General features: G+C 37.6%; 2 protein-coding genes across 9 annotated transcripts in view; one reads left to right on the top strand and one right to left on the bottom strand.

Annotated features, from left to right (window-relative positions):
* Positions 1-1061, top strand: part of RNF17 (ring finger protein 17) — a 115457-nt gene extending 114396 nt beyond the window's left edge. Inside the window, exons 35-36 of the mRNA XM_045037204.1 lie at positions 318-417; positions 885-1061. Coding sequence (XP_044893139.1) covers positions 318-416 — 99 coding nt within the window. The 3' untranslated portion in view covers position 417; positions 885-1061. The remainder of the gene's footprint in view (positions 1-317; positions 418-884) is intronic.
* The window catches only part of CENPJ (centromere protein J), a 64263-nt gene continuing 50132 nt past the window's right edge, over positions 772-14902 (bottom strand). For 6 of the 8 annotated variants that reach the window (XM_045037352.1, XM_019815137.3, XM_045037279.1 and 3 more), the window contains 6 exons: positions 9800-9864; positions 9195-9314; positions 6059-6199; positions 5679-5763; positions 5259-5379; positions 772-2938 (listed from right to left, as the gene is read on the bottom strand). In XM_045037352.1, coding sequence (XP_044893287.1) covers positions 2746-2938; positions 5259-5379; positions 5679-5763; positions 6059-6199; positions 9195-9314; positions 9800-9864 — 725 coding nt within the window. In that variant the 3' untranslated portion in view covers positions 772-2745. The remainder of the gene's footprint in view (positions 2939-5258; positions 5380-5678; positions 5764-6058; positions 6200-9194; positions 9315-9799; positions 9865-14902) is intronic. The other 2 variants (XM_006927146.5, XM_019815312.3) reach the window with 2 other exon arrangements.

A 14902-nucleotide genomic window follows, 5' to 3' on the forward strand; every position in this document is an offset into this window, starting at 1 on the left:
ATAACATTCAAAATTTGGTCAGTTTATGCATAAAGGTACATGGGCAGAATATAAATGAATTTTAACAGGGATGGTAGTGTTAAAGCCCATTGGCTCAATCTAGGTAAACTTTTGGGAAGACTTAAATTTTAAATAAAGTGTAAGAATGGAAAGAATGGGATTTAATAGGAAACCATCACAAAGACCTCTTTAAAGTATAAATTATTAATAAATTTGGAGAATGCCTTTTCCTTCCAGTGTGATACAGGCAAAATGTAGGAGAGAAAAGCCAGCAAAGACTTTACTGTATTTTCTTGACAACTGTCTTTTAATTTTAGGCTCAGGCACCAGAACAAATAGTGACGTTATATGAAGATGAACAGTATCCAGTTCATATGTCATTAGTAGAAATGGGGCTGGCAGACCGAGACGAATGATGTAAGTGTCATGACTTCTTGTTCACCCTTATGATCAGCATAAAGCATGCAACTAATATAGTGGAGATTAATACTAAATTGCCCATAAAAGCATCTTTGGATTTTCCTTGATTTCTCAAAGAATGATAACAAAGCTCAACAAGACTCTTCTAGACTTTTTGTAGGCCCTTTTCACCTATTGAATACCAGAACCAGAGAGGATCTGCATCTGTAAGAATGCTTGGAATGGCTATCATGACTATTCATAGTACCAGATAGTTGTTGGGGATGGGCACTAGAAGTAATTTAAGCACACAAGGATATGGTATGCACAGAACACTGTTGAACAATCCATGTCCTAATAAAGCTATTGAACTGCTTGGGTAACCAGCTGTTTATTCATCCACATAAATGTAACAGGTGATTCAGTAACTAGTTTGAACATTAAATTAAGCAAAGGTTTTAAATAACATGCATTTTGTTTTTCAGGTAAACACTTCAGAGCATCTACAGCAGCCCAGAAGAAGGTTTTCTGTTACATGTAGGCCAGTTCAGGCTTACTTTTCTTGACTTGTTCTGCAGTTGTGCTGGCGTTTTTTTTCTTACATGTTAAACTACTAGGAATTGTTTGAAAAAAAATAGTTAATAAATATTTGCTTTCAAGTATTTTCTGGTTTTATTTTACAATAATTTCAAAAGCAAGTATTTTAGGCATATGAAAAAATGTAGTTCATTTTATAACGAATATATATTCAGTTTAAGTAAGACCTTCTTAGTACAGTTGGAGGCTCCTATAGTGACCTTCCCCAATCATTCTCTTCCCTGAAGAGGTGAACACTGTTGTGATTCTGGTGTTTATTATTCTTACGTTCTTATTTTGCTGCATATGAATGCATCCATAAGCAAGATATAGTACTGCTGTGTATATTTTTTTAATGCGTGCACTATCGCACCTTTAATTTTCTCACTATTGGCACTGTTTATCCATGTTGGTATGCAGAGCTCTACTTTATTCACTTTCACTCTTCTATCTGTGCACATAATTCTGTTGCTAGATATTTAGACTATTGCAAGTTTTTTCTCAATTACAAATATGTGTACATGTTATGGGTTTTCTAGTATATGTACTTAGTAGTGGAATTTACTAGGTCACGAGGTGATTGTTCTCCAAAAGGTGGTTTACTCCATTTACTACCATCAGTAGTCTGAGTCCCTTGGCAACATGTGGTGTGGCCAGTATATGATACTAGTATAAAAAGGGATCTTATTATTTCAATATGCATTCACTGGTTTAGTAGTCACTTGTTTGCTTTTTCATATCCTTTGTCCATTTTTGTGTTGAGTTGTTTGTAATTATGTTAAGTATATATATATATATCTTCTAGTCTGTGGCTTATCTTTTCTTTTTTGTGGTATCTTTAGACACACCATTCATCAAGCTGTTAAGGTTTGCGCTATGCCTCATTTAAAAATCCTTCTCTATCCTGAGATGATGTATATAACTCTTTATTTGAGAAGTTTGCAACTTTTCTTAAATCATCTGGAATTGATATATTTAGTTTTAAAGTTATTGTAGTGACTACAGCAACCTGTAATTATGTAAGTGCCTTGCAGGTGCCTTGTCCTTCCTTCAAGGACATCTTGCTTCTGTCAGCCTACAGTTTTATAGGTTATAACATCAGGGTACCTGTGGTTGTTCAGTTAACACCAGCTAGTTATTTTTCACACGCCCTCCATCCTCAAGTGTCCTATTCTGACCACTTACATATCCTCACTGTAACTTTTCTCCTGTGATGCTCTGTACTCACAGAATGAACTCTTCTACCTGTGTTGTTTGACCTATTTATATTTATTCATGGTTTTAACTTCCCATTCCATTATATTAAAGAACCTCTACAGTAGATAAATGCTTTAATTTTAGTACTAATTGAACACAGTATATTCTGACTGGAGACATTCTCTTATTCCTTGACTAAACTTTCTGTGCAAGTCTTGTTCTGTGGCTGATGTGCTCATGAAAAATCTGTGCTATTGTATTTCTTGTACTTCTTGGTTTTTATAACCATCTTCAACAAGTAAGAGTCTCATTATTTTTACAGTCTACACAGTTCATAAAGTAATATTTCTTTCCTTAGACATGCATTCAACTGTAGAAGACAGGTGAATTAAAAATGAAAGCTGTTCTTGTACATTTCAAAGAATATAAAAAACTATGATGTTTTATTTTATAATCCAAACATAATCTCTTCCACTTATATATAAATGAAACCACAGAATCCACAAGAAGTGTACATTTTTTGAGAAGAAAATCAAGTTAGTGTGATTTCATGATGAGTCACATATAGGATCATTACAATTTTGTATCCATTAGGATATTACCATCCTTGTCTTTAACTCTTATTCGACCAGATGTGTACTTTGTTTCTTGATGACCATTTGTATATACGGTTTTAACAGTGCCATCTGGATATTCCCGTCTCTTGAACTGGGCAGTGTGTAGTTCTCTTTGGCCATTATTAAACTCTATGATTTTGTTGCCATCTCTGTAAATTTAAAATAGAATTTATTTAAAAATATTAAATATGTAACAGGAAAATGATCTAAAAGTGGCTTTTGATTCTGACAGTTCTCTCTTTTCTTAAAGCCTCCTGTGGTCCTTTCCTTATACAATGCCTTCTTTGCAAATTCTTTCCACCCTGTTTCTGCTTCACGCTATTAGTTCCAATGATCAAATTAGCACTTAAATGTGCCCATGAAAAGGGGGACGCCTGGGTGGCTCAGTCAGTTAAGCGTCAGACTTCAGCTCAGGTCATCCCATGGCTCCTGAGTTTGAGCCCTGTGTCAGGCTCTATGCAGTGACAGCTCAGAGCCTGGAGCCTGCTTCGGATTCTGTCTCTTCTCTCTGCCCCTCTCCTGCTCCCGCTCTGTCCCTGTCTCTCTCTCAAAAATAAACATTAAAAAAATAATAAAAAAGGAAAGGTGCCCATGAAAAGTTTTTAATAAATTTATGTTGTGAAACTACAAAATCCTTAGGTTTGTTTTTTAACTTTAGATGTATTATGCATCTAAGAAAAACTGGGCATTGTATTAAAATACCGCTTTCAGTTTTTACCTTTATTCTTTTCACTAAGTAATGCTTGCTCTTTATCAGGTTGGAAAAGAAACTTTATATTCCTAGGAAGTGGCATGACTAGACTTAAGACCTGTTCAGAAGCCGTGAAACAAAAGAAGCAGTTAATCCCAAGTGGACTGCTTGATGTGCATGCAGGACATTCAAACTGAACCCCCTAAAAATAGGTATGATGTGCTGTTAGAAACAAAGCAAGGTTTATAGATGGTGAATTACCACTTCTCCACACTGTTTTTTTGGTTATTTCTCAGATTTTATGTAAATGTAGTGGCTTTGCGCCACATTTAAGTGTTAGACTTAAAAGCCATTTTGAGAGCCACTGCTTTATCATGTGCAGCCCTGGGACCAGGGATAACAGCATCACCTGAGACCTCATTAAAAATGCAAATTATTGGCATGGGGCCTAGCATTCTGCAATTGAACAATCCCTTCAGGTGGTTTTAATGCACAGTGAAGTTGAAGAACCACTGCTATAAATCAAAAATGCCAAAATAATCCTGAATGAACTAATATCTGACATTTGCCTGAGTTTAGATGAAAAAAGACTGGCCATGAGTTAACAACTGTTGGAAAATGGGGGTGCCTGGGTGGCTCAGTCAGTTGAGCGTCCGACTTCAGCTCAGGTCAGGACCTCACAGTTGATGAGTTCGAGCCCCGCATCGGGCTCTGTGCTGATGGCTCGGGGCCTGGAGCCTGCCTCTGATTCTGTCTCCCTTTCTCTCTGCCCCTCCCCCACTCGTGCTCTGTCTCTCTCTGTCTCAAAAATAAACATAAAAAAATTTAAAAAAATTGTTGGAAAATGAACAGATGAGTACATGGAGGTTTTCATATTTTCTTTTTATTACAGAAAATTTCAAACATAAGACTTAAAAAGATGGAAGTCTCTGAAATTGTTCAGAGTATAATGTACAGATAAAATTTTTTGCAAATTTTAGAAGACATTGGTATTTATTTGGTTGAGCAGCAGAGAAAGCTTCGAACCATATTCAGGAAAAACACTGCATAAGAAGTTGCTACATTATTTGAATTAGCGTTTACTTTTTTTTTTTTTTGCTGTGTCACAGAATTCAAGTTAGTTAAATGCATGCACACTCTAGGAGAGGAGGGTGCAAACTAAAGTAGGACAGTGAACTTGACAAACCTTCAGCACAGTGAGTACAAGAAACTCTGTATTGTGGATTGAAGATGTCACTAGGAAGAATTCTCTAACTTCAAGAAATGTAACACTCAGAAGGATAAAGAGGTTGTTATTTTAAAAAATTGAGTCAGGGAGGCCAGGGAAGTAAAATGCTAATCAGGCTGGGACAGGGAGATCCAGCAAATCAAAATATAAGCCAGAGAAGAAATAAACAGTCTAATTCAAATACTGCTGCCATTGTTTGGTTATTCTTAAATACTGGGCAGCTTTCCTTCTTTGTGTCTTATTCACTGTTTTCCAGTTTCACCAAATTTAATTCTGTACAAATACTTGCCATTCCCCTTTTGTCATGTGCTATACAGACCTCCTTTAAGTTTCTGTAGAGTATATATTAGAACCTATACGTCTCTAACGAGATCTAAACTCCAAAATGCTGAAAACTCTTCACCTGCTCTCAAAGTGTGTATCTATGCTCAGTGCTAAACTCACAAACATTCTGAATGACTTATACAAATGTTTTAAGACTTTCAAAATTCACTTGGAAATAGAAGTTGAAAATTGACAAATCTAGAAGCAAATTTAACAGCTATCATACCTTTGTACTCTTACAATTGTACCATCTGGAAAAATACTTTCTTCTTGTCCATCGGGAAATAGGTTTTTGATCGTCTGGTCAGGAAACGTGATTTCTTTTCTCCCGTTTGGGAAGTGTTTTTCTGTTTAAAAAAAATTACTATAAATATTTTTATTTATTTTATTTTTCTGGGTTTTTTTTTTTTAAGTTTATTCAGTTTTTAGAGAGACAGCGTGAGCAGTGCAAGGGCAGAGAGGGGAGGACAGAGGATGCAAAGCAGGCTCTGTGCTAACAGCAGCAAGCCTGATGTAGGGCTTGAACTCACAAACTGTGAGATCATGGCCTGAGCCGAGGTTAGATGCTCAACTGACTCAGCTACACAGGTGCCCCTTATTTTTTTAAAAAGGAAACCATTTAAGAAAGGGCAGAACAAGTTTTTACCTATTTGTCCACTTGAGAAATGTAAGACTTCTAGACCTTCTGGGTAAGTAGTGTGAGTGGTCTGGGCAGATGCATAGTAGTAGATCTGTAAAGACACAAAGTCAGTATGCTTTTTCTCTGGAGATGTTTGTTGTTTTATTTAACGTTTATTCATTATTAAGAAACAGACACAGAGCGTGAGCAGGGGAGGGGTGGAGAGAGAGGGAGACACGGAATCTGAAGCAGGCTCCAGGCTCCGAGCTGTCAGCACAGAGCCCGACGCGGAGCTCGAACTCACGAACCGTGAGATCATGACCTGAGCCGAAGTCGTTACCTGACCGACGGAGCCACTCTCTGGAAATGTTTAAGCCATGGAGAAAAACACTGCTATGTAAACCTACCACTCTCTCATCTGGCATGACTTGCTTCACATCACCATTAAAGAAAGTGACGGTGACAGTCTTCCCATCTGCACTCACTTCTTTTCGAGTTCCATTTGGAAACAATATAACATGGCACCCATTCTTATAAACCTTTTCTATCTACAAAAAAAGAGAAACAAGATTATCAATATGAGAGATTTCCTCCTGAGACCAGATGATAAAAATGTCCCTAACTCTTTTCCAAATTGACTACTTTGATATCTCTCGTAATACAAGCAACATTGTCACAAAAGAAGAAAAGTTAATAAACTCCCAAGTATCAACACACCACCATTCTTATTATGTCACCTATTCTACCAAAACCAACTCATTTTTTGCTGAGTTTTCTTTTTTTAGAGTATAGTTGACTGTACACAATATTAGTGTCAGGTGTACAACATAGTGATCTTACAAGTCTATCCATTCTGCTCTGCTCACTTGTGGCTTTCCCATCGGTCTCCAAACTATTACAATATCATCAACTATATTCCCTGTGCTGCACCTTTCATCCCCATCCCCATGATTTATTCATTCCCTAACTGGAAGCCTGTTTTTCCCACTCCCCTTGACCCATTTTGTCCATCCCCCGACCCCTTCCCCTCTGGCAACCATCAGTTTATTCTCTGTATTTATAGGTCTGATTCTGCTTTTGGTTTATTTATTTAATTTTTTAGATTCCACATGAGTGAAATCATATGATACTCAGTCTGACTTATACCATCCAGGTCCATCCATGTGGTTGCAGATGGCAAGATCACATCCTTTTTATGGCTGTGTGATATTCCTCTGTGTGTGTGTGATATTCCTCTGTGTGATATTCCTCTGACACACACACACACACACATCTTCCTTATCCATTTATTAATGTACACTTAGTTTGCTTCCATAAATTGGCTACTGTAAATAATGCTGCAATAAACATAGGGGCACATACATCTTTTCAAATTCAGGTCTTCGTTTTCTTTGGGTAAATACCCAGTAGTGGAATTACTGGATCATACAGTATTTCTATTTTAAACTTTTTTAGGAACCTCCGTACTGTTTCCACAGTGACTGCACCACTTTGCATTCCCATCAACAGTGTACAAAAGGGTTCCTTCTTCCCCACATCCTCATTAACACTTTTTTGTCTTTTATTTCAGGCATTCTGACAGGTGTAAAGTGATATCTCCTTGTGGTTTTGATTTGCATTTCCCTGACAGTGATGATGAGCATCTTTTCATGTGTCATCAGTATGTCGTCTTTGGAAAAATGCATTCACATCCTCTGCCCATTTTTTAACTGGATTATTTGTTGTTTGGGTGTTGAGTCGTATAAGTTCTTCATATATTTTGGATATTAACACCTTATCAGATATATAATTTGCAAATACCTTCTCCCATTCAGTAAGTTGCCTTTTGTTTTGTTATTGGTTCTCTTTGCTGTGTGCAAATGCTGTGTGCAAAAGCTTTTTATTTTGGTGTAGTCCCAATAGTTTATTTTTGCTTTTGTTTCTCTTGTCTTAGGAGACATATCTGGAAAAATGTTGCTATGTCCAATGTCGAAGAAAGTACCGCCTGTGTTCTCTTCAAGTACTTTTATAGTTTTAGGTCTCACATTTAGGTCTTTAATCCATTTTGAGTTTGTTTTTATGTATGGTATAAATAAGTGGCCCAGTTTCATTCTTTGCTGGTAGCTGTCCAGTTTTCCTAACGCCATTTATTGAAGAGACTATCTTTTCCCCATTGGATATTCTAGCCTCATTTGTCAAGATTAACTGACCGTATAAGTATGGGTTTATTTCTGGGCTGTCTATTTGGTCCCATTGATCTGGGTGTCTATTTTTGTAACAAACTAATTCCTTCATCATGGTATAACCTCCATGCTGTTTTCTCTGAATTCATGAAAAAGACTTTTTATAGTTTATTTGATCAAAACAGGGTCACATACAACACTTGATATATGTCTTAAATCTCAACCTTTAACAGTCCCTGCCCTGCCCCTTTTTAATGATAATTACTTATTAAAGGACCTGGGTCATTAACCATATAAAATTTCCCACACTCTGGAATTGGTTGACTGCTTTCCCATTATGGTGTCATCTAACATGTTCTCATATATCCTTATACTTCCTGGAAACAAACTAGTAGTCACATCTAGAGGTGTGATTAAATTCTGGTTGAATTATTCTGACAAGAATACTCTCTAGGAACTGATGAGAGCTGCTTATAGCTACACATTCAGAAGGCAATCCCCTGCTGTCCTCATGAACTCAAGACCAACTGAGTCACATTAGTTAGATCTGCCATGAAGCCCCATCAACCTGTCATCCATGGGTTCATGGTTTTTCATGACTACTGCCCAGAACCTGTATTTCAATTAGAGATTGCAAAGTGATGATTCTCAAGTTTTCTCATTCCTTTTCCATTTATTAGCTAGAATTCTTCTTAAAAAAAAAACACCTTTTCCTGTACCAACTCTGCTTTAGTATAACAAATTATTTGGTGGGAAAGTCTACTATTGTTATTTTGTCCTTTCTCACTCCTCAAGACTAGCAGTGAATTTTGGCTTTATCATTTCAATTAAAATGGGTCAAATTAAGGTATTCAGAAAAGTAAATTTTCTATAAACCTGAGGAAAAACTACCTCATTCCCTCCCTGCTAACAAACCCTGTTTATGTCCCCTTCCCTTTTCATTCTTACTTCTAGCTGGAACACTAAGCCAGGCGATTTCCTGCTCAAAACCTTTCCTAAGCACAAGAATAAAACTGTGCAGCTAGAGATGGACAGAAAGGCTGCAGGAAGGATAAGGCCTAGAACAGAGGCTTTTAAAAAGTACCAAAGATTACAAAGGCTTTTTAGCTATGTTTAGAGAAAGAACAGAGTTTAAACAAAGAACTGTATTCTCTCCTTTGCTGTATCCCTAAACTAGAAAGGGCAACTAAATGCCTGTGTGTGTCTAGCATTTTTAGGAGTACAAAGACTCAAGCTAAGGTCACACCCCAAGGAACTAAAGTTCGTAAGGTCCCTCAGTGGTCTTGAAGATCAATTATTTTAGAATCTGAAGTGTTCCAATTCTACTTTAACCTATACTTATTTCTTATAATATTCATTATTTAAAAAAAAAAAGTTTAACCTTTCCATCAGGATGACTGATTTCTCCCTGGATTTCTTCTTTTTCCTCTTTTTTGTCATCCTTTTTATATTCGGGATTTGAAAGGTCCACTGATTCAGGGGGCTCCCTGGGTGAGGCAGTCTGTAAGGACAAAAGGCTCTCTTTCATCTGTCATAAAGGACATGTAATAACATTTCAAGCAGCTAAAATTTACATTTATTTCCAAATGCCAGATTCTCCTATTATAGGATTTGACAGCTAGCATTTGGTGTTTATAAAAAACATTTACAGGGCGACTGGGTGGCTTAGTCGGTTAAGCGTCTGACTTCGGCTCAGGTCATGATCTCACAGTTCTTGGGTTCAAGCCCCACATCGGGCTCTGTGCTGACAGCTTAGAGCCTGGAGCCTGCTTCAAATTCTATGCCTCCCTCTCTTTCTGCTCCTCCCCCACTCATGCTCTGTCTCTCTCTCCTTCAAAAATAAATAAAAACATTAAAAAATAAAAAAAACATTTACAATGTTAGGTAAAAAACCTTTATAAATGGTTTAGAAACTTAAGTCAGTTAACTAAGCAGTTTCAAGCCTGAGTAATCTATGTTTAAATATATAAAAATATAGAGATTTACTTGTCCCTTATCCAAATTGCCTAAGTCACGAGGAGGCACAGTCTTGGATCTTCGAGATGGATTACCTGTTAGAATATAATTGTCGGAGTTAGTTTTCATATTTAATTGAAAGTTTTAAATTTACTTAATATTATGGTCAAATATTTCCTTAGTTCATATCCTTTTGTGAACTACTATCCTTTACCCATTAGCTAAGGAAGTCTTAATATTTTTCTTTACTAATTCATAGGAGTTCATTATAGAACTTCAAATATTTATTCAGGCACTTAAGTCCAGTGTGACCCAAGAAAGACAAGGACAATATCCATCTTCTGAGAATTTACAATCTGGAGGAACAGACAGGTGCTCAACTAACCTAACAGATGAATCCAAAGGTATTTTGGAGCTAATCACAAGGACTTTAGTTAGAGGTTAGATGTAGGGTAGATATAATAGAGGCATCCAAGAATACATCTCAAATTTTGCTTGACAAAATAACTGGGTATTAAAATCCAGACTTAATTGCTGTGGTTTAAACTGTTTAGGTTATGACCAGCACACCAATCATATACTATATTAGTAATACATACGTTATAGAATAAGTGTATACACATATACACACACTCACCAACAACAAATTAAGGTGAATTTTAAAAAATATACTGACATTCTAATATTTCTAATATTTTTTTCCTATGATGCCCAAGGGGAGGGTGGGTGATGGGCATTGAGGAGGGCACCTGTTGGGATGAGCACTGGGTGTTGTATGGAAAACAATGTGACAATAAATTTCATATTAAAAAACCCAAAAAAACCATGCCCAAAATTTGCAAGTTTGTTTCAAGTACATGCCACTGGATGCTACACAGAGAGCACACTAAAGAACAGAAGCAGAGTCCATTCAGGCAGCTGGCGGGCATCTGAGAAGGCTTGTGCAGTACCCAGGGAGACAGAAATGTTCTGACTACACTGTGTTAAATCACTGATAGGTTCCAAAGAGCTGGGTTTCATATGGTTCAACCTAATTAATCAATTCAGAAACTATCAACATCAGAAGGATTAGTTTAGAGATCCCTGGGAGTGCATTTTGGCTTGGGCAAACGGGTAGATGGTAGATGGTTCTGGGGATGAGAGGAATGCTCTGTTTTGATGTGATAAACGAAGAACAATTGCCTGCAGCTTACTTACATGTGCAAAGTAAGCTCTGTTGGACCTCACTCCTAAATGTTTTAACCATCCTCCATAGAAAAGACTAATATCCCCATTTTAGAGGTAAGGAAAACGAGGCTGAGGTTAAATAACGTACCAAAGTTGTCAGCTAATAAAGCAAACCAGGATTCAATCCTATGAAGCTTAATTCTTCTCTCAAGCTGTTCATGAGCAGGAACTGGAAGCCTCTAAGCAGAGACCCACTGAGAGGACCAGGACACATGAGCAGGAAATGGAGCTCTGACTCCTGAGTCTGTGTTCACTACTTTGAGTATAAACATACCTTATAAAATTACATATCTTATAAAAGTTGGGACAGATTAAATTATTTAATAAACAGTGCTGGAATAGCTAGATATAGATAATATAGGAGGATAGGTTTATGACCGCAAGATAGGGAAGACTTAAGAGGCACCACCCGTAAAGTAAAAAAACTGAAATTCAACAACATGAAGTAAGAATCTTGGGAATTGTGGGTAACTGTAAGGTACCATCAAGCCTCATGGCAGTATAAGTCATTCCTTTTTTCCTTCCCTTTTTAAACAACTAATTAGACATCTATAACCAAATGAAAGTACCTCAGCACCTCATACCAAGGGATCTGGGAGCTTTCCTGCCCACATGGGCATCCAAAAATAGGACCTCAGTAAGGGATGCATATCCAAGGGAGTTAGTGAACCTGCCCGTCCCCATTCACCATGACTGGAAAAGAAACCCAGAGAGCACAAACCTTGGTGGATATCCACAGACAAAAGAGAATTTTCAGAAGTCTAGTCCACCCTGAGGGGTGATTCCAACATGCCACAGGAACAGGACAGCGATGAGTTTGGATGCAGAGAGGGAGGAACTTGCCAGAGCTGCTCCCCTCCCCAGGGAGACGCAGCACGCTAAGTTGTTTGGCAGTGGCAGTAACAACCTCTCCAAAGGAAGTGATAGCAAAGCAAAAGCAACAAGTGACTGCCCAGCTAGGCCAGTTACATGGGTTGTGGCTAAAGAAACATCTCTCTCCAACAGCACCCAGATCTCTGAGGAGAGACCTCCATGACTTGGAGAAGGAAAGAGAAAGGGAAGGAAGCATACTAGAATATCAAAGGTCATTACAGGAATGTTGTTCCTGCTGTCTGCTTCAGCACTTCAACATGAAGTCCACCCACAAGCCTCTGGTAGTACCCCACTCGAGGATCTTCCCTCAGGCCCACAGGCACCCCCAAAGCCCAAGTGCTAAACCCACACCTCTCCTAACTCTGCTACCAGCTTCTTATGTGCCCTCCCAACTACAACCAAAGAGCAAGATTCAGTAAACAGGGAGCATGCTCAGAAAATAGGCCACAGTTGGTGAGCAGGGGAATAACTACAAATTTGGGCCATTTTACCACCTTCTGGAATACAGAAGAATGGTTTCTAACAGCTGGACTGGTGAACTGTAAAAACCAAAGAAATCATAAAAACTAAGAAGGTATCTGCTATTTCAAATGGGAAAGCAGAAGTCCATAGCTACAAACAGTATAAAAAATTAAGGAAACATGGCATCACAAAAAGAAACTAATAGGTTTCTAGCAACAAAACTCAAAGGCATGAAATACCGCATCTGATAAAGAATTCAAAATTGCTCTTGTGAAGAAATTCAACAAGTTACAAGAAAACTCAGACAATTCCATGATGTCATGGAATAAAATTAATGAACAGGAGTTCTTTACAAAACAGACTGAAATTATAAACAAAAACCAAACAAATTCTGGACCTGAAGAATTCAACAAATGAGATGAAGATGCAATAGAAAGCATCTGTAGCAGAGCAGAACACATGGAAGAGAAAATAAGTGACTTGGAGGACAGGAATATAGAAATAACAACAGAAGAGGCATAGGAACTAAGATGAAGAAAGAGTGAGGAAAGCCAACAAGAGCTATGAGATTCCACCAGAGAGCCAAATATTGGAAGAATTGGGGTTCCACAAGAAGAGAAGGGACAGAGAGTTTATTTAAAGAAATCATAGCTGAGGAGTGCCTGGGTGGCTCAGTTGGTTAAACATCCAATCTTGGCTCAGGTCATGGTCTCATTGTTTGTGAGTTCAAGCCCCACATCAGGCTCTGTATTGACAGGTCAGAGCCTGGAGCCTGCTTCAGATTCTGAGTCTCCCTGTCTCTGTGGCCCTCCCCCACTTGTGCTTGCTCGCTCTCTCTCTCTCTCTCTCTCTCTCTCAGAAATAATAAATGAATAAACTTTAAAAAATAAAATACAGAAATAATAGCTGAGAACCTGTCAAACATGGGCAAGGACTGGAACAAACAAGTCCATGAAACTAATAGGACACCCTATTACCTTAATGCAAGACCTTCTCCAAGATACATTATAATGAAACTGTCAAAAATTAATCACAAAGAAGAATCTTAAAGGAAGCCAGGAGAAGAAAAAAAAAAAAAAAAGGTAACATACAAACCCTCCCCCCCCCCCCCCAAAAAAAAACCCAAGACAAACCAAATGAGGCTACCAGTGGATTTCTCAGCAGAAACTCTACAGGCCTGGAGACAGTGGAATGACATATTCAAAGTGATGAAAGATAAAAATTGCCAGCCAAGAATATTATATCCAGGAAAGTTATCCTTCAGATATGAAGGAGAAATAAAGGCTTTCTCAGATAAACAAAAGCAGAGGGAGTTTAATCACCTGCTGTGCAAGAAATGCTGAAAACAACTCTTCAAGCTGAAACAAAAAGATGCTAATCAGCATCATGAAAACATGTAAAAGCAAACAAACAACACAATGGTAAAGATGAAAAATTTATAATCAGGGGCGCCTGGGTGGCTCAGTCAGTTGAGCGTCCGACTTCGGCTCAGGTCATGATCTCACAGTTCGTAGGTTCGAGCCCCGCGTCGGGCTCTGTGCTGACAGCTCAGAGCCTGGAGCCTGCTTCCGATTCTGTGCCTCCCTCTCTCCCTCTGCCCCTCCCCGGCTCGTGCTCTGTCTCTCTGCCTCTCAAAAATAAAGAAACGTAATAAAAAAATTAAAAAAAAAAAAAGAAAGAAAAATTTATAATCAAATACAGAAAACTCCAAAACTACAATAAGATGGTATATTAACCACTTAACTATAGTATAAAGGTTAAAGGAAAAGAACATTAAATAACTATCACTCAGTGGTGAGAAGCTAAAAGTTTTTCTTTGGAGATTAGGAAAAAGACAAAGATGCCTACTTTTACCACTTTTATTCAACATAAAATTGGAAGTCCTAGCCACAGCCATTAGGCAAGAAAAATAAAAAGCATCCAAATTTATCCAATTTGAATTAGAAGCAAAAGTTTCACTATTTGCAGATGACGTACTAAATATAGAAAACCCTAAAGACTCAACCAAAAAATCTATTAGAACTAATAAATGTTGTTGTAAAGTTATAGGATACAAAAATTAACAAAGAAACCAGCTGAATTTCTATGCACTAATAACAAGCTATCAGAAAGAGAAATTTAAGAAAACAATTCCATGTTACATCAACAAGAATAAAGTATCTAGGAATAAATTTATCCAAGGAGGTGAAAGACCTATAGTCTGAAAACTGTAAGACTGATAAAAGAAATTGAAGATGACACAAATAAATGGAAAGATACATTATACTTCCGGGAAGAATTAAAATGTTCATACTACCCAAAGCAATCTACAGATTCAGTGCAATCCCCATCAAAATACCAAAGACGTTTTTCACAAAACAAAGAATGCTAAAATTTGTATAGAACCACAAAAGACCCCAAATAGCCAAAGCAATCCTAAGAAAAAAGAACAAAGCTGGAGGCATCACAATTGCTGGTTTCAAACTATACTGCTAAACTAGAGTAATTAAAACAGTATGGTACTGGCATAAAAAAGGACACACAGACCCATGGAATAGAACAGAAAGCCCAGAATTAAACCCTCACATATAC

The sequence above is a fragment of the Felis catus genome, chromosome A1, assembly GCF_018350175.1.
Source record: "Felis catus isolate Fca126 chromosome A1, F.catus_Fca126_mat1.0, whole genome shotgun sequence".
Lineage (NCBI taxonomy): Eukaryota > Metazoa > Chordata > Mammalia > Carnivora > Felidae > Felis > Felis catus.